The sequence below is a fragment of the Oncorhynchus nerka genome, linkage group LG18 (genome assembly GCF_034236695.1).
Source record: "Oncorhynchus nerka isolate Pitt River linkage group LG18, Oner_Uvic_2.0, whole genome shotgun sequence".
NCBI classification, from domain to species: Eukaryota; Metazoa; Chordata; class Actinopteri; order Salmoniformes; family Salmonidae; genus Oncorhynchus; species Oncorhynchus nerka.
Genome location: NC_088413.1, coordinates 29,220,977 through 29,240,520, shown reverse-complemented (window position 1 = coordinate 29,240,520; position 19,544 = coordinate 29,220,977). Strand labels below are relative to the sequence as shown.

The 19,544-nt window shown below is 45.6% G+C and overlaps 1 protein-coding gene across 1 annotated transcript; it reads right to left on the bottom strand.

The window, feature by feature from the left end:
- Positions 1 to 129: 129 nt before the first annotated feature.
- On the bottom strand, positions 130 to 17,927 carry LOC115115073 (WD repeat-containing protein 17-like). Its single transcript, XM_065003928.1, has 27 exons — positions 17,458 to 17,927; positions 16,986 to 17,169; positions 16,126 to 16,356; positions 13,776 to 14,027; positions 13,359 to 13,481; positions 12,843 to 13,030; positions 12,468 to 12,636; positions 11,520 to 11,611; positions 11,104 to 11,273; positions 10,708 to 10,872; positions 10,042 to 10,244; positions 9,040 to 9,189; positions 8,389 to 8,519; positions 7,965 to 8,090; positions 7,589 to 7,744; positions 7,134 to 7,198; positions 6,847 to 6,979; positions 6,553 to 6,644; positions 6,287 to 6,386; positions 5,819 to 5,958; positions 4,065 to 4,085; positions 3,791 to 3,902; positions 3,361 to 3,605; positions 3,000 to 3,101; positions 2,784 to 2,882; positions 2,405 to 2,594; positions 130 to 1,938 (listed from the first exon to the last, which is right to left on the bottom strand). Exons 1-27 carry the CDS (start codon positions 17,656 to 17,658, stop codon positions 1,819 to 1,821), a joined length of 3,960 nt encoding a protein of 1,319 aa, XP_064860000.1. The 5' UTR covers positions 17,659 to 17,927; the 3' UTR covers positions 130 to 1,818.
- Between the last annotated feature and the right edge of the window lie 1,617 nt (positions 17,928 to 19,544).

Genomic DNA, 19,544 nt, shown 5'->3' with positions numbered 1-19,544 from the left:
ACTTTTTCATTTAGTCTACAATACTAGATGGTGCTCTGTAGCAGGACCCATTTTCTCAATCTATTTAAAAGATCCTTCACCTTTTCCATGAATCAAAACTCAAATATATCCTGCTCACAAATGTTACATGTTTACATTGGTATCGTCTTTATGGTACAAAAACTAACATTTTGATATTTTCATGAACACATTTTATAAACTGCAATGGCAGTACAAACAAACTGTACATATGTCAATAAGTAAAACACAATCAATAAATACATATGTAAATAAATGCATTTAAAGGTAATTTAAGTATAGGTGGAAAACTAATATCAATACATTATTTTAAAAAATGACAACACTTGTATAAATTATATGAATAAATAATTGTTTCATTAAAGCAGAAGGAAGAAAACCTCTTGTCTTTACATGAATGCATCTACTTACCAATATACTGTATGTTGCAGTGATAAATAGTTTTCTACTTTAAGGCACAACCTTCAGGTATTACATTTTTTTAAATGATTAATTAGCCTATCTATTCAGGTCTGTGTTTCAAAAGCAAAATGATTCTCAAATATTGCCTTTTTACCACAGCTTTCTGTTTAACATATAAGCTAGCTAGTCTTAGCAGGTTGTCACCCTGTCCGCCAAATTGTGATGGTAATAATGACTTGCATACAGAAGCTTGTCATCATTATGAAATCACTACAAATTCTGCAGTCAGGTGATGGCTACGAATGATTATGAAGGAGGCAACGCTGACGAGACTCAGAGGCATTCCAAAGCGTCGACCCCACCATAGAATAGGAGTTTTAATCCTATGAATCAAGTGTCGTAACAGCTATTACACTTGCAAGTCCCTAGCCGTGTACAGTACCAACTACCTCCCCTTCTAGCTAGCCACTGTGATCCCTGAAGCAGTGCTGCGCAACTCAACAGGAATGACAGTCTTATGTACAATACAAGAACCTATTCACAAGTTAATTGACAACTTTACATGTCCACATCCTTTTTTGTTTGTTTGTTGGTCCAGCAGTCTTATACCTTCACAGTCAAACACAGTACTGCACAGACACCATGCTGCTAAGCTGTTTTAATGCGAACGCAATCACGTCCTACATCAATTATTTGACTGATTGATGCTAAGCTAAATAAAAGGCTACCGGGTACGTTTCTATGTATTTGTTTGCTTTCATTCAACTACCACTGTAAGCCGACATCACCAACCGCTTTGCTCTTGTGCATGTATGTGTGCGGGCTGGTTTCTGTAGCAGACAGAAAGGATGATGCAACATTGTGCAACGTTAAACCAACAGCAATACAACACAAATATGGTGTTCACCAATCAAATGAGGCTGGTGCTATGACCATGAGCACAATAAGAATCACATAGCTCGTCGACTTGTCTGTGTAGTGATGTGCATGTGCATGTGACGGTGTTTCTAAAACCAGACAGCCGTACTAGAATGGTCTCGCTCCTACATAGAAACACTATAACCCGTTTCAACCATGCGAACCCTCTTTCTCAGTGTCTAAGTACGGCAACACGTTTTCTGTGAGAAGCTGTAACACTGTTGACTGGATGACTTGTGCTGCACACATTGTAAAACCACATAGAAAAAGCACATAGTGGAGAGAAGTCATTTTAAGCATCCTTCCTCCCATCTCTCTTCTTTCCTTCTGGAACATCCATCCCTTCTTCCTTCTTTCTCTCAGGAAGAGCAGGTGTCGGTCCTGACGTCGCCCTTTTACCGTCGTGTGACCTTGGCCTCGGAGGCTGACCAATCAAATGCTATTAGTCCTGTAGCCCATCCTCGTTGGCGAGGCTGGCTCTTAGAAGGGGTTGAGACGGACACCCGTCCCCAGAGGTGAGAAAGGGTTCACTTTGGCCCACATAAGGGCGTCGTTCAATGATATGGCCGATTTACCGTCCTCAAGGAAAAACACAGGGCCCTGAGTGAAGAAAGGAAAAACACAGCACTACTTTTATTCTTCTACCATTGACCTTATCACCATGGCCTGCAAAACAGTTTAAAGGTTGTAGCAACGTCATCTTTCTCCCCTTGACTCACCAGAGGAAGTGACTGAGACACACTTGAAGCAGAAAGGCACTTCAAATCGTCGCTGTGGATACAGCTTGAGCAGCAATTTACTGATTACCACCCACATAGTGATTACCCACCACTAGGGGACTACAAATAGTAACCACTTATGGGTTATATATAGCATGGTCCTCTTTATAAGGGGTTAGAAAGCATGGTGGTTTCGGTCTGGGTTCCTGCTGAGCCCTTTGTTTCCCTGACCCAGATTAAGCCTAGTCCCTAACCAAATTCTGTGTCCTCCAAACTGTCCCTTTGTGACCAACGTATTTTTCTGAATACACTTTGATTCATTAATTGGTTGATTGCTTGAGGCTGACCTGGATCCTGAGTCCGGTAAAGCAGGAGACCTGGACGTCAGAGTGGCTGGGCAGGTTGGAGCCTGTGACATAGTCGGGCCCCTCCAGGCCCCTGAGTGGCTCCTCCTGGAGCCTGTCTAGCAGACGGGCGTGCTCTGCCTTCTGGGCCTCTGACGGAGGGGTGTAGGGAGCCTCATCAGGACCCCTGGAGCTGGGTGGCATGGAGACAGAATCAAATGATTCAGACAGATAAACACTGGTGTGTTTTAATGTCAGACTTTTAACCTCAAACTGTCTGGAGTTTGCTAGTCCAATACTTGGACGTGATGACCAACGTATTTGCCAGGCCAGAATAGAGTATATCAGAGTCATGGCTTGATAAGACAATTCTTCTACTCACTTGATGAGAGACTGCGTGCAGGCCATCCATGCCTCCAGCTCTACAGAGAGTTTCTCTATCTGTAAGGGAACAGACACCTCTCTCCTCTTCATCAACTGACTGGGGAGGAAGGTGAGAGGTCAGAGATAGGGCTTTTAAATTCAACATTGAATTGGTGATGTAGGTTCAACACAGACATTTAGAAAGTGCTTCATAATGTGTTTTTTTGCATCTTACCTGGTGTACTCGTAAAGTGCAGGAACAATGCTGGAGTACTGTCTTCTGATGGCCAACAGTGCACCGATGTATCCAGATAGGATAAGCAGCTCACTTCGAGCTCTATAACACAGAAAGAACATCCAAGGTGAGAGGGCTGAGGACCAATCTACAGGAGCAGACGTTCTTCTCCAGAGTGTCTTACAGGAGCAATGAGGGTTAAGTGCCTTGCTCAAGGGCACATTGACAGATTTTTCACCTAGTCGGCTCAGGGATTCGAACCATAAACCTTTCGGATGCTGGCCCAACACTCTTAACCACTAGGCTACCTGCCTAGACCCAGGTGACGTTGTGTCACACATTCTGATTCCCGTTCACTTACTCAGTGAACTTGGCAAGTATGAGCCGGTCCGTTCTAATGTAACCCAGAAGGTCCAGGATAGGATGGACAGAGTCTACGGTCCAGTCAGAATCACTCAGCTGTTCTTTGACGTGGGCGATGCCAACAAGCAGGGCTGCCTCGGGTTCTGGACTCATTAGATAGTACTTGACAGCGTTGAAGATGTCTCCCTCGCTGACAGCAGACTCAGCTAACCCCTGACACTCCTCCAGACTGGGAAGACCACACTGAAACAACACCACCAATTATTAACATGCATTTTTTTAGTTCAATGTTGTTGTTGACATTTTCATGTCAAATAGGTATATTTCTATGTTCTTCTGTTTAAACAATTAGGGCCGGTTTCCTGGACCCAGTTTGGACTAAAAAGGATGCTCAATGGGGAATATTCCCGCTGAATTTCAGCACCAACTTTTTCATGGATTTGGTCTATCTCCGAGGAGCTCCCAGGGTAGAAGGCACACAGCTTGGCCAGCAGGACCTCGTTGTCTGGGATCATCTGGAGAAGGTCAGCTGCCAGGTCCCTGGGAAGGAGAAGAGTGGTGACATCAGTCTAGTTATTAGATTGCAGAGGACACATCCACACATCCCTTTGAAAACCTAAGCAGTCTTTATGAATCCAGAATAAAGTCAAATCCTTTCTCGCAGTAAACATAGGGTTATGATACCTGAAACATGTGTAATACCTGCTTCCAACTGATGGAAAGCTATGAGAGAAATGAGAGAATGGAGATGATAAACAAATGCACTTTATATATTCACAATCATATGGAGAATATACAGTGCCTTGCGAAAGTATTCGGCCCCCTTGAACTTTGTGACCTTTTGCCACATTTCAGGCTTCAAACATAAAGATATAAAACTGTATTTTTTGTGAAGAATCAACAACAAGTGGGACACAATCATGAAGTGGAACGACATTTATTGGATATTTCAAACTTTTTTAACAAATCAAAAACTGAAAAATTGGGCGTGCAAAATTATTCAGCCCCCTTAAGTTAATACTTTGTAGCGCCACCTTTTGCTGCGATTACAGCTGTAAGTCGCTTGGGGTATGTCTCTATCAGTTTTGCACATCGAGAGACTGAAATAATTTTTTCCCATTCCTCCTTGCAAAACAGCTCGAGCTCAGTGAGGTTTGATGGAGAGCATTTGTGAACAGCAGTTTTCAGTTCTTTCCACAGATTCTCGATTGGATTCAGGTCTGGACTTTGACTTGGCCATTCTAACACCTGGATATGTTTATTTTTGAACCATTCCATTGTAGATTTTGCTTTATGTTTTGGATCATTGTCTTGTTGGAAGACAAATCTCCGTCCCAGTCTCAGGTCTTTTGCAGACTCCATCAGGTTTTCTTCCAGAATGGTCCTGTATTTGGCTCCATCCATCTTCCCATCAATTTTAACCATCTTCCCTGTCCCTGCTGAAGAAAAGCAGGCCCAAACCATGATGCTGCCACCACCATGTTTGACAGTGGGGATGGTGTGAGGGTGAGGGTCAGGGTGATGAGCTGTGTTGGTTTTTGGTTTCATCTGACCAGAGCACCTTCTTCCACATGTTTGGTGTGTCTCCCAGGTGGCTTGTGGCAAACTATAAACGACACATTTTATGGATATCTTTAAGAAATGGCTTTCTTCTTGCCACTCTTCCATAAAGGCCAGATTTGTGCAATATACGACTGATTGTTGTCCTATGGACAGAGTCTCCCACCTCAGCTGTAGATCTCTGCAGTTCATCCAGAGTGATCATGGGCCTCTTGGCTGCATCTCTGATCAGTCTTCTCCTTGTATGAGCTGAAAGTTTAGAGGGACGGCCAGGTCTTGGTAGATTTGCAGTGGTCTGATACTCCTTCCATTTCAATATTATCGCTTGCACAGTGCTCCTTGGGATGTTTAAAGCTTGGGAAATCTTTTTGCATCCAAATCCGGCTTTAAACGTCTTCACAACAGTATCTCGGACCTGCCTGGTGTGTTCCTTGTTCTTCATGATGCTCTCTGCGCTTTTAACGGACCTCTGAGACTATCACAGTGCAGGTGCATTTATACGGAGACTTGATTACACACAGGTGGATTGTATTTATCATCATTAGTCATTTAGGTCAACATTGGATCATTCAGAGATCCTCACTGAACTTCTGGAGAAAGTTTGCTGCACTGAAAGTAAAGGGGCTGAATAATTTTGCACGCCCAATTTTTCAGTTTTTGATTTGTTAAAAAAGTTTGAAATATCCAATAAATGTCGTTCCACTTCATGATTGTGTCTCACTTGTTGTTGATTCCTCACAAAAAAATACAGTTTTATATCTTTATGTTTGAAGCCTGAAATGTGGCAAAAGGTCGCAAAGTTCAAGGGGGCCGAATACTTTCGCAAGGCACTGTATATATAACCTAGCCTGTGATGTTCATTAGCCCACTCATGGAGAGTTGTAATTGGCTCTTACCAGGTGGGTGCGGTCATGAACTTCCTGGCTAGTAGCTCCAGGACGTAGTGAGTGGCCTGATTGGCAGATTCTCCCAACACCAGCCCTACACACACAGCCAGCTCCAGCTCATTACCCCGGATCAGACTGGCCATGGCTAGCTGTGGGGGACACACAACAACATGATAAGTTATGCATCTACTAAATATGCCCATTTATATTCACATTCATAGGCATTAGTGCTCTGTAGGTTTTTTCTCCAGCCCTACACGTAAATACCTGATTCAGCCAATCAAGGGCCAGAGGCCGCTGATTAGTAGAACCGGGTGTATTGGGAGTATGCAGGAGGGTAGCTCATGCCCAGCTTTAGGTTTCAGGTGCACAACTAGCATGCGCAACAGTGAATGTTATGTGTGTATTTCAAGACAACATACAGAGAGGATCATATACGTAACCTTTGATGCCATCATGTCCTGTCTGTGTGTTTACCTCGGTGTTGTCCACAGCCAGGTGACAGCAGGCCGCCAGCACAGCACGGCCATCTTGGAAATACCACTCCGCTAGCTCCTTACATGCACAGTGCAGTAGCCTGGAACAACAGAGATTACACTTCACCCTCACAAGCCTGGGGTCACAGGGAATATTCAGTTGCCCAGTATGGATGCAATGCACCATGGACAGGATGGTGATTACGTATGCTGTGGAACACACCAACATTAGGCAAAATGGTGCATTTTCATGTGAAAAGGACACACCCGTCATATGCCTGTATGTCGTCGCTGTCTGTAGTGGTTGTATGGTTGATTACGGCGGTCTGAGGCACGTGGATGTTGCCTTCACAAGCTCCCTGTACAAGAACAAAGGTATGACGTACGACAGCAAATTGGCTGAATGAACCTTCATCAATCCAGATAAGTCAATTAACATGGTGGTATGTTGTTCTCTCTTTTAGAGAACAAGGGTTCCGATTGGAACCAATACATGTTTTATATTACGTCACTTTGTTTTCTAACTATACAATTAATCGAAGGATGTGAATGTCGACATACCTGAGCCACTAGCAGCGCCTCGTTCAGTTGACCCCTGGCAGTAAAGAAGTTGACCAGCTTCCTCACGTCTCCCGTGGCGATGCAGTACGGGATGACATCGTGGTTTTCTTCCTGCATCAGCTGGTCGGCTCTTCTACGAGGACACATGCATTGAGCAAGGAAGTCAACAACCCCTGTTGTCGTTCTAATTGTAAGCCGCTCTGGACGAGAGCGTCTGCTAAATGGCTCAAATGTACACATAACCATAAACATGCCTCTTGAATTGACAAACTAACTCAAAAACATACCGTTGCATGAGTTTCTTCCAATACTTTATGGATACACCAGGGGCAACTGACAATGCCTTGTCCCACTGACAAATACAGAACACATGACAGACATCATCATTATGTACAGCAAGTAATGCTGTGATTGGTCATGGACACCCTTTATTGAGGGACATACTGTAATGCCGTATGTCTCCATGTATTGTTCCTGATACACCCATAGTTGCTCTACACACAGAAAAAAATATGCTATCTAGTACCAAAAATGGTTCTGCGGCTATCCCCATAGGAGAACCCTTTGAGTAACCCCTTTGGTTCCAGGTAAAAACCCTTCTACACAGAACCCAAAAGAGTTCTACCAGGAACCAAAAAGGGTTCTACCTGGAAGCAAAAAGGGTTCTACCTATGGGGACAGCCGCAGAACCCTTTTTCCCCTAAGAGTGTAGCCTAGGGCCTATAACGAATAGGTCCATTACCTCTCCCAGTTCCACCATGAGTTCACAGTATCTCTGGATCTGCCCCAGTCTTAGATGGATCTCTGCTGCGTCTCTCAGTCTCTCCTCTTTACTGGGAGCCCCGATCCCCCCGCCGAACTTAGACATCTTCACTATGGTCAATTCCTGGGCCTCAGACTACAGAACAGACACATTGAAATATGTACTGTAAGTGAATAGTCGTGAAACGTTTGATGTTCTTTTGAAAAACAAACCCCCTAGGAATATGACTCATACGCTTGGTCCAAAATCACTCCATCCCCCTTTCCTTCGGCCCTAAACCCTTGGATGTTTGCAGATCTGAAGGGACTGGATCATGTGTGAGATGAGACAGTCAGTCAGTCAGTGGTCGACTTACGGTTTTGAAGCGGACCAAGTGTTTCATGTGCATGACGCCCTTGCTGTAGCTCTGGGGAAGCAGACTGTCGTCCTGCCCGTTGATCACTGACACCAGGTCCCACAGGTTATGACTGCCCCCTGGTGGCTGGAGGAAAGAACACAGAAAAAGTATTCATAAGCACTTCATAAGAGTAGGTAGTATGTACAGTACATAATACATGGGGATTCCAGTATATATATACTACCAAATAGGAGTACTAACTTGAAGGGTTATCTATAGGTTATTTGATACCTGATGACATAAAATTATACGAAGAAAGAAACGACTATACTTCAATCAAACCAGATTAAAACCATGTGTCTGGACTACAGGAATGGAATAACTAAATGACTGTAAATAAAGTGCTATTCATTTAAGGAAAATTGCGAGTAAATATACTCACAGAGAAACATTCAGAGAACCACCTGAGTTTCTTCACCCGTACTTCACTGGAGAGTTTATCCAGCTCCTGCTTGATGTCTCTGGACACCTTCCCACAGAGCAGAGGGGTAGCACCAGGTACCATGGCCCTATCTGGAGGAGAGGAGGGGATATAGTACTCTACCATACAGACACACACAGGTTCAGAATGTTGTCAGATCAGATGAATTGTTCTTGTGAGGCTATGTCGGGTTTGGACTGATACATATTTGCGGTATCACTCTCTCACAGTTATGAGCAATCAACATATTGATGTCATGAGTAATCAACACGTCTGTAACAATATAGTCATAGTGACTGATGAGAGGGATAAAGAGTGTTTATTGATGAATCCCTAATCCTGGAGTGTATACAGATAGAAATGCAGCACATAGAACTAACACGATTCCTTTTTCTACATGGCCAGTGATGTAGAGGTATAAACCAAAAAAATTACGAGCAAACGCTAACCGCAGTTCCTGGTGAGTAAAGTTACGCTCCCAATATTTTCAATGCATTTTTTCAGCGCGAGGTGGTTAAATGCTGGCACAAAATAAGGGTGTTTACGTGCCTTACCCTCCACTGTACATGTTCTACACAACACATTTCTTCACTATCGGAACATTTAACTGACCCGTGTTGCCGATGATGTCGTCCCAGCTGTGGTCAGCCAGGACGTTGACCAGGAGCGGAGCGATGAGCGGAGTGAGGGACCACAACCTGACCGTAGAGTCCCGGGAACATGAGGCCATGGTGAACGGACGGCTGGGGTGGCAAGTCAGGCCTGGAGGAATCAGTTCAGGTTGCAGCATTACAGACACAGTGTCAGTGTAGAAACAGTACCATATATTTCATTTCACAGTCATTGGCCTCTATAAAGCATAGCAGGTTTCCCCAACTGGTGGTCCACAGATTATTTTATTTGGCCCCCAAAGTTTCTTAACAACCCCCCCCCCCCCCCCCTCTTGTTGGACATATAAGGCTGTGAAAACACCAGCAAATCAGCTCCAAGTTATTTGAATTTTGACTCCCACGTATAATAGAGAGAGATATGTGATTGTATGCTGTCACGCCCTGGTTGAAGTATATTGTGTTTGTCTTTATTTATTTAGTCAGGCCGGGGTGTGACATGGGTTTATTGTGGTGTGTTTTGTCTTGGGATTTTGTTAGGTATTGGGTGTGTGGCTTAGTGGGGTATCTAGCAAAGTCTATGGCTGTCTGGAGTGGTTCTCAATCAGAGGCAGGTGTTTATCGGTGTCTCTGATTGGGAACCATATTTAGGCAGCCATATTCTTTGAGTGTTTTGTGAGTGATTGTTCCTCTCTTTGTGTTTGCACCAGGGGCTGTTTTGGTTTTCACATTTCATTATTTTGTCGATTCTTCATGTATAGTTTTTTCCTTCATTAAAATATCATGAATCATCATCACGCTGCATTTTGGTCCGACTCTCCTTCTCCACAAGAAAGCCGTTACATATGCAAATGTAAGCAAGGTTTGAGATGATAATGTTTTAGTCAAATATGATATGTTTGGGCTTCTGGTGGTCAGTTTGCAGTCTAGAAATGATCCTGGGCCTGTGGCTGAGTCTATTTGATGATGGCTGAAGTGTGGTGTTCCTGATTCATTACTGAGGTACCATAAACATCAGCGCCGTGGTCGTAGCAGGTGTCCAGGCAGGTTCCGTCCCTGGTGTCCCAGACTTTAATGGTGTAGTCCCAGCTGCCGCTGGTCAGCAGGTAGGGCACCTCCGTGTTCCACATCAGGCCACGGACCGGAGCCTTGTGACCACTCAGCACGTTGATACAGGCGTCCTGGGTATAATCCCAGATACGCACAGTCCTGGAGAGGGGGAGGGGAGGGGGAGGGGAGGGAGGAAGAGAGAGAGAGAAAGGGGAGCGAGAGACAGAAAGAGAGAGACAGAGAGAGAGAGAGAGAGAGAGATAGGGAGCGAGAGAGAGAGAGAAAGGGAGCGAGAGAGAGAGGGAGCGAGAGAGAGAGAGAGAGGGAGCGAGAGAGAGAGAAAGGGAGCGAGAGAGAGAGAGAGAGAGAGTGTGAGAGAGAGGTTATATGCAGACTCCCATATACATAATAGAGTGACTACTCAAACCAATGGCATCTGTATTGATAATGGTAGCATATCAAATAACTACCATGTGTAACTGTGTATCAGTACAAAGTGTTTACCATGCACTATTCAGGTACTGTTATACATTGGTGGATGTGATAAATGACCCTAATGCAATGTGCTGTGAGACTCAGTGAAAGAACATATATGAATAATGTATTAATGTGCTGCGTGTACCCGTCATCTGAGCCACTGCAGAGAATACCCTCTCGGAGAGGAGACCAGCGCACGTGGAACACCTTGGCCAGGTGACCCGTGAACACCTTGAGTGGCTGGTCAGAACTGGTGGCCAGGTAGTACACACGCACGTTTTTATCCTCACAGCCCGTGGCTATCATGTCTCTGGGAATGGGGGAGAGAGAGAGAGAGAGAGAGAGAGAGAGAGAGAGAGGGATAGATACAGAGAGAGACAGAGAGAGACAGCGAGACAGCGAGACAGCGAGACAGAAAGAAAGAAAGAAAGAAAGAAAGAAAGAAAAAAAGATAGATCTAGTAGAGTATAGGTAACTAACTACATCTTCCAGTATACTTGTTATACAGTATGAAAGGTGAACTACACAAGTGGACTCTCACTTGTTATTCTGGCTCCAGTCACAACCAAACACAGCAGCAGGGTGCTTGTACTTGTGTAAGACCCTGCCGTCGATGGTCCTAATGATGCAAAAGCCGTCGCCACTACATGTGGCTATTCTTTTAGAGTCCTTATGGCTCCATGCGATACAGAAGATACCATGATTCCCATGCTGTTGAGTACACAAGGGAACAAAAAGGCTTGTGACATAAAAAAATATATTGATTAACTAAAGAAATGATTGATAAATCACTCTATTCTCCTTTTCACACTATCAGGCCGACCCGAACAAACTGCTGGCTAGTGGATGCGTAACCAGGCTAGCTCAGTACAGCTTGGTTTGGTTTAACTCGGTTCGGCTCAGTAGTGTGAAAAGCCCTTATGACGGTCATGTTTTTGGTCGGGGTTGTTGACGCACCTCATTGAATCGTGTGATCATCTTGCCTTTCTTCACATCCCAGATGAATGCACCGTTCCGGGACGTGGCTCCGGCTATGCAGTTCAGGTCTCCTTTCGAAGAATCGTTTAAAAAAAAGTACATTACGTTGACTTCTTAATTTATATTCAGTAAATCATTACTAACGGGAAAGAACTCAAGGTAACACTTTACATGAAAATATATACTTAAGGCGTTCATAAAACATCTATTCATCACCAGCAGAGCCGTTTTCAAAATAAAAGTCAATATGACGAATTATGGTATATAAAGGGTGTTTCGAATTAGAGCATGGGAAGGTTCGGAGTATGAGCGCATATCAAAATATGCGATATGGGACATGGGGGCACTTCTCGGCTGAAAGAAGGTTCACTGAATGGGGAGGTGCAGCGTGAGGTAATACAGTGGGGGAGGTGCAGCGTGAGGTAATACAGTGGGGAGGTGCAGTGTGAGGTAATACAGTGGGGGAGATGCAGCGTGAGGTAATACAGTGGGGGAGGTGCAGCGTGAGGTAATACAGTAGGGGGAGGTGCAGCGTGAGGTAATACAGTAGGGGGAGGTGCAGCGTGAGGTAATACAGTAGGGGGAGGTGCAGCGTGAGGTAATACAGTAGGGGGAGGTGCAGCGTGAGGTAATACAGTGGGGGAGGTGCAGCGTGAGGTAATACAGTAGGGCGAGGTGCAGCGTGAGGTAATACAGTAGGGGGAGGTGCAGCGTGAGGTAATACAGTGGGGGAGGTGCAGCGTGAGGTAATACAGTAGGGGGAGTGCTTCTCAAATGTCATGTTTTATGAGTTCTCCACACTCTCGTCCTCACAAGAACGTCCTCGGAGAATGCACTCGGAGCACGACAACGTGGAACACGGTAAAAAACATATTGAGAAACACCCAAAGTATTATGGTCTGCGTGTGTTCTCTCCCCGTGTCTTACCAGGAGCCCAGGACAGGGAGTAGACCACACCCTCGTTGCCGGGAGACGTATTAACCGCCGTGAGGGTGTTGATGTCCCACACCTTAATGGTCCCGTCAAACGAGGCTGTCGCCAACAGGTTGGGGTCGTCTGGCTTGAATTTACAGTCAAATATGGTCTCAACGTGACCCTGAGAACAACATATTGTTTCATGGTCAGGTCTTCTTCAACATGAACTGGATTGGGAGTTATGTACAACAAAAATGCAGACACAAACAAGAAATAGAAGATAGCCCTTAGGATCATTCCAATTTCCCTACCTCCCTTGCTACCACGTGTCCTCCCTTCTTTTCACCCCCCGAATCTCTTCCCTCCCTCCCTCCCTCCCTCCCTCACCAGGTCTCGTAGGAAGACCCACTTCTTGGCTCCCATGTCGTAGAGCCCCACCCCTCCATCCACGAAGCAGCAGACAGCGTGGCCCGGGGGGAGGGAGAAGGCCTGGTTCTGGGATAGAGTAGGAGGAGGAACAGCCTCACTGGTGGATGATGTGTAGTGGTTCTTTGTCAGGGAGATGGAGCTCAAGGCTGAAAAGAGGGTGGGAGGCAAATAATGGTGGGGCCAGGAGGGGTCAGGAGGGGTCAGGTGATAGCAAGAATGGGGAAAGAACACACTATGCCATAGAAAAGTTACAGTTTTTCCAAGAGATATAGCAATCTTACTCCACAAGATCAGTCATTCATATCCAAAACTCTGAAGTTATTGTTCCCTTTTAGAAAAAAGGGATCCAAAAGGTTTCTCCTATTGGGACAGCTGTAGATAGCACCTTAATTTCTAAGAGTGTGCTGCAGACTGTGGATTCTACCCTAATTTGTGGATTATCAGTAGTGTGTCAGTAGTGTGTCAGATGCTTACATTTCTTGGCTGGGGGAGAGTTTAACACATGTAAAGCATGGAAGCCGGTCTTCTTCAGTTTAAAGTTGTCCAGCGGTGTAGATCTGGACACGTTCCATATCCTCAACACACCGACTTGAGAATCTGGGAACAGAAGGAACATGTTGGAACAGTGGTATTGACAGTTCTAAAGGCCTGAGCCTTACACACCTGACCTCTAGCTACCTACACTGATAAACATACCCTACCTCGTGACCTTACCTTAACCCCCCAGTACCCTACCCCTTATACCCTACCCCCTAAACGGTACCCCCATTTCTTTACCTCTAGTGATGAACATGCCGGGGGCGCTGAGGACACAGCCTTCCCCTCCCCCCTACACCCTGCACCCTAACCCATTGTACCCTACCCGTAAACCCTACCCCAATATGTCCTTACCTCCAGTGATGAACATGCCGGGTGCACTGGGGACCCAGGCCAGACACTGTACAGAGGCAGCTGAACTGGGGAAGCTGAAGGTAGTGACACAGGTGAGCCCCTCTGAGTCGACCATTCGGATGCCATTATGCAGGTTGGCCACTAGGAGGTAGTCTGTAGACAGGGGATCCCACTCCAACGCTGTGACCGGGTCCTCCTCGTCCGTCCCCTCTAAAGACTCCGGGCGCAACACGTGCTTCTGGTTTTTAGATCCTAGGACAGGAGAGGAGACCTGCTGCATCAACTGACTAAATAAAGTCACCACAGCCCCAAATGAAATACCTGGAGGTACCAAATAAAGGTTCTCATGTGGAAGAAACAGTCAATAAATACATATTTAAAGGTTGTTTTTTCTTCCTGGCACTGATTCTGCTGATAGCAGCTATTTCGAAGAAGGGTCTACAGATTTTAGATCTTAATTTGACCACTATTGTTGCTGAGAATTTTCCTGCACCGCAAATTTGCCTGCAAATTTGCCCTAACAAAAAATGTATCAACCTCTACAAAATATATCCATTAGTTATAATGGCTCTGTTCTAGGCCCTCTCCTATTCTCGCTATACACCAAGTCACTTGGCTCTGTCATAACCTCACATGGTCTCTCCTATCATTGCTATGCAGACGACACACAATTAATCTTCTCCTTTCCCCCTTCTGATGACCAGGTGGCGAATCGCATCTCTGCATGTCTGGCAGACATATCAGTGTGGATGACGGATCACCACCTCAAGCTGAACCTCGGCAAGACGGAGCTGCTCTTCCTCCCGGGGAAGGACTGCCCGTTCCATGATCTCGCCATCACGGTTGACAACTCCATTGTGTCCTCCTCCCAGAGCGCTAAGAACCTTGGCGTGATCCTGGACAACACCCGGTCGTTCTCAACTAACATCAAGGCGGTGGCCCGTTCTTGTAGGTTCATGCTCTACAACATCCGCAGAGTACGACCCTGCCTCACACAGGAAGCAGCGCAGGTCCTAATCCAGGCACTTGTCATCTCCCGTCTGGATTACTGCAACTCGCTGTTGGCTGGGCTCCCTGCCTGTGCCATTAAACCCTACAACTCATCCAGAACGCCGCAGCCCGTCTGGTGTTCAACCTTCCCAAGTTCTCTCACGTCACCCCGCTCCTCCGCTCTCTCCACTGGCTTCCAGTTGAAGCTCGCATCCGCTACAAGACCATGGTGCTTGCCTACGGAGCTGTGAGGGGAACGGCACCTCAGTACCTCCAGGCTCTGATCAGGCCCTACACCCAAACAAGGGCACTGCGTTCATCCACCTCTGGCCTGCTCGCCTCCCTACCACTGAGGAAGTACAGTTCCCGCGCAGCCCAGTCAAAACTGTTCGCTGCTCTGGCCCCCCAATGGTGGAACAAACTCCCTCACGACGCCAGGACAGCGGAGTCAATCACCACCTTCCGGAGACACCTGAAACCCCAACTCTTTAAGGAATACCTAGGATAGGATAAAGTAATCCTTCTCACCCCCCTTAAAAGATTTAGATGCACTATTGTAAAGTGGCTGTTCCACTGGATGTCTTAAGGTGAACGCACCAATTTGTAAGTCGCTCTGGATAAGAGCGTCTGCTAAATGACTTAAATGTAAATGTTATAATCCACATAATAATTCACATTTCCTGTTGCTGCAGGATTATTTTCCTGCTGTAGCAAACTGTCTCAAATTTAGATCCTACATCTGTACTTGCAATAATTGTGATATGTGGTTGTTTACCGACTAAAATGATTGTAAGTTGCTCTGGATAAGAGTGTCTGCTAGCTAAATGACTCAAATGTCAAATTGTTTGTAATAGGGAAATGCATGACCAGTTCTTTCACATCGGTGCAAATGAAGGAGATAAGACAAAGAGAGGAAGACATTTTAGACAATTGAGACTCAGCCACAGTCTAGACTATCTATAGACTATTGAGATGCAGCCTCAGTCTAGACTATCTATAGACTATTGAGATGCAGCCTCAGTCTAGACTATGTATAGACTATTGAGATGCAGCCTCAGTCTAGACTATCTATAGACTATTGAGATGCAGCCTCAGTCTAGACTATGTATAGACTATTGAGATGCAGCCTCAGTCTAGACTATGTATAGACTATTGAGATGCAGCCTCAGTCTAGACTATCTATAGACTATTGAGATGCAGCCTCAATCTAGACTATCTATAGACTATTGAGATGCAGCCTCAGTCTAGACTATGTATAGACTATTGAGATGCAGCCTCAGTCTAGACTATCTATAGACTATTGAGATGCAGCCTCAATCTAGACTATCTATAGACTTTTGAGATGATGACTCAGTCTTACCTGGCTGGAAGATGGAGAGGCTCCCGTCCGTGTGTCCAAACACCACCTTGCCCTTCTTGACGGGGTGCCAGCGGAACAGACAGATGTCGGACAGGAAGCTGTGTGCCTCCTTGTGGATGGTGACGCCGGCGTCCAGCCCGCTGATGGCCCACAGATAGAGAGGGCCCCGATGGGACACAAACGCCACGCCGTCACCTGCGTTCCAGCACCAGCTCAGAGACGCTGGGATGCCTGGGTGATGGTACACAAGGGTTAGAGACACATTAGATACACACACACACACACACACACACACAAACACACACACACACACACACACACAAACACACACACACAACCAAACACACACACACATTCATCCACCCACCCACACACACTCTCTCTCTCCTAGAAAAACAAATAACACCAAACATCCCAGCCGTCAGCCATCTCCCTCCTGATAGGAGTCAGTGTGGCAGCAACAATAGCCAGTCCTAATGACATTACTAAGCACACAAACACTTCACTACACTGAGTCACCCTCCCAAGGCAACCCAACCTACTCTCTCTAGCCTCTGTGACACGTCTCCCATCAGTAGTGTCTAAAGAGGAGCCTACTCCCAGGTAAACTCCCTAACCACTGGTCCACAGTCATTCCTCATTTCCATCCTGATGATTGATCAGAACCAGTATCTTTTGCGTTATACAGACCACGTGTCTCTATAGTTCAGTACATTTGGTGTTATCTAGTCTGGCCACAGCTTTCCGCTCCACCTTGTTTCATTCTGTTTCAAAACGTTTTCTCCCTACTGAACACCCACCTCTGGCCCACCCACTCCCCTGTACATCTGCCTCCACTGGGCATAGTTCATTATCAGTACCTTTGGTGTTATCCAGCCTGGCCACGATCTTCTGCTCTGCCACGTTCCAGATGATGAGCAGGTTGTCAGCGCTGGCGCTGGCAAACACCTCGGGGTTGTGTGGGCACCACGATATGGCCGTGATGGTCTTCTTGTGCTCTGACATGATGGCTCGAAGCTTGAACTCGTTGTATCTGTGGTCCAACTGCATGGGTGCAGATGGGAACGACGAGGAATACATTGGTATTGGTGTTGCATATGTAAACAGATGGGGTGGCAGAGATAACGATAGATAAGGAAAACGTCAATGACAGAAATCACTTGCAGATTAGACATCTCTTTTGCGTGTCCTTCCGACAGGGAAGGGAGAGAGGCACACGCAACGAGAGGCGCACGCATGCCGACACGGGCGCACACACGCTCGTGCGCGCACACACACGCCCACAGGCACGCAGACGCACACACACACACCAATTTTTACCAAGCTAATTACCTGGTAGACATATATAGCAAGTGTTGCACAGTAAGCGAACCGGTCTTCACTGGCAGCACATACGTCTTTGTTCCAGGGCTGGCACCCGGCAGCCAGCAGGCCCACCTGTTTCACCTGGGACATCTTTATCTGCAACACACAAAGAAGAGGAGGAGATGGCCTACACCAGAACACAGGCAATGATCTGTGATTCTTATTCATGGATTGAGGGATACATTCAGGTCTAAAGCATGTTCTCTTCTCATGTACATCAGTCTTGCATTTCAGAACTGATAATACATTGACATGGCTTAGTACTCAGCTGTAATAGACCGTTCTCACAATAACAGCGCAGTAGCCTTCAATGCGTACTGATATGAAACGTAGTTTGACGTTTCACACGGAGCGCCAGTCACTTTGTGACCAAACAGATTCGAGAGATGTTGTACATGAATCAGTGAAAACTCCAGCATGTATGTTGGTATCACTCAGAGGAGGCACACAGCAACAGCCTTGAGACAGTCGGGTTCTCCCTAATTATATCTCTCTCTCTCTCTCTCTCTCTCTCTCTCTCTCTCGCTCTCTCTCTCTCAATTCAATTTGCTTTATATGCATGACGTAACAATGTTATATTGCCAAAGCATACTTTTTACTTTTTACTTACAATACGAAAATAATAAGAATCAAAATTGTCAACGGGTCAACAGTAACAACAATAACCAAGGGTCAAAATAACCATACATTCAACAATAACAATAAGCATACAGTAGAGGACATGTGCAGGTTGATTGGTCTGTCAGACACTGTCCCTCATCTTATGGCAGGCAGCAATGTAGTGAGCTGCCAACCCACAGCTCTCTGCGTTCTCCCCCAACAGGACAGGTAGCCTATCCTCATCAGAGAGGTCTTTGAAACCTTGAAATGTTGAAATCTCTCTCTCTCTGTCTCTCTCTCTCTCTCTGTCACGCTCTCTCTCTCTCTCTCTCTCTCGCTGTCTGTCTCTCTCTCGCTGTCTGTCTCTCTCTCGCTGTCTGTATCTCTCTCACTGTCTGCCTCTCTTTTCCTGTCTCTCTCTGTCTCTCTCTATCTCTCTGTCTCTCTCTCTGTCGCTCTCTCTCTCGCTGTCTCTCTCTCTCTGTGTCTCTCTCGCTTTCTCTCTCTCTCTCTCTCTCTCTCTCTCTCTCTCTCTCTCTCTCTCTCGCTGTCTCTCTCTCTCACTCTGTCTCTCTCTCAATTCATTTAAATTCAAGGGGCTTTATTGGCATGGAAAAACGTGTTAACATTGCCAAAGAAAGTGAGGTAGATAACATACAAAAGTGAAATAAACAATAAAAATTAACAGTAAACATTACACATACAGAAGTTTCAAAACAATAAAGACATTACAAATTATATATACAGTGTACAGTGTTGTAACAATGTACAAATGGTTAAAGTACACAAGGGAAAATAAATAAGCATAAATATGGTTTGTATTTACAATGGTGTTTGTTCTTCACTGGTTGCCCTTTTCTGGTGGCAACAGGTCACAAATCTTGCTGCTGTGATGGAACACTGTGGTATTTTACCCAGTAGATATGGGAGTTTATCAAAATTGGATTTGTTTTCGAATTCTTTCTGGATCTGTGTAATCTGAGGGAAATATGTGTCTCTAATATGGTCATACATTGGGCAGGAGGTTAGGAAGTGCAGCTCAGTTTCCACCTCATTTTGTGGGCAGTGTGCACATAGCCTGTCTTCTCTTGAGAGCCATGTCTGCCTACGGCGGCCTTTCTCAATAGCAAGGCTATGCTCACTGAGTCTGTACATAGTGAAAGCTTTCCTTAAGTTTGAGTCAGTCACAGTGGTCAGCTATTCTGCCACTGTGTACTCTCTGTTTAGGGCCAAATAGCATTCCAGTTTGCTCTGTTTTTTTGTTAATTCTCTCCAATGTGTCAAGTAATTATCTTTTTGTTTTCCCATTATTTGGTTGTGTCTAATTGTGCTGCTGTCCTGGGGCTCTGTGGGGTCTGTTTGTGTTTGTGAACTGAGCCCCAGGACCAGCTTGCTTAGGGGACTCTTCTCCAGGTTCATCTCTCTGTAGGTGATGGCTTTGTTATGGAAGGTTT

Bases quoted from the DNA above. Each gene is read 5' to 3' on its own strand.
- LOC115115073 (XM_065003928.1), bottom strand. From the start codon at position 17,658: ATGAATAAGAATCACAGATCATTGCCTGTGTTCTGGTGTAGGCCATCT. The intron at 10,245-10,707 runs GTACACGCAGCA...CCCCCTCTCCAG, and splicing joins TGCAGTGGCTCAGATGACGG to GACTGTGCGTATCTGGGATT. The intron at 2,595-2,783 runs GTGAGTAGAAGA...CATGCCACCCAG, and splicing joins TGCACGCAGTCTCTCATCAA to CTCCAGGGGTCCTGATGAGG.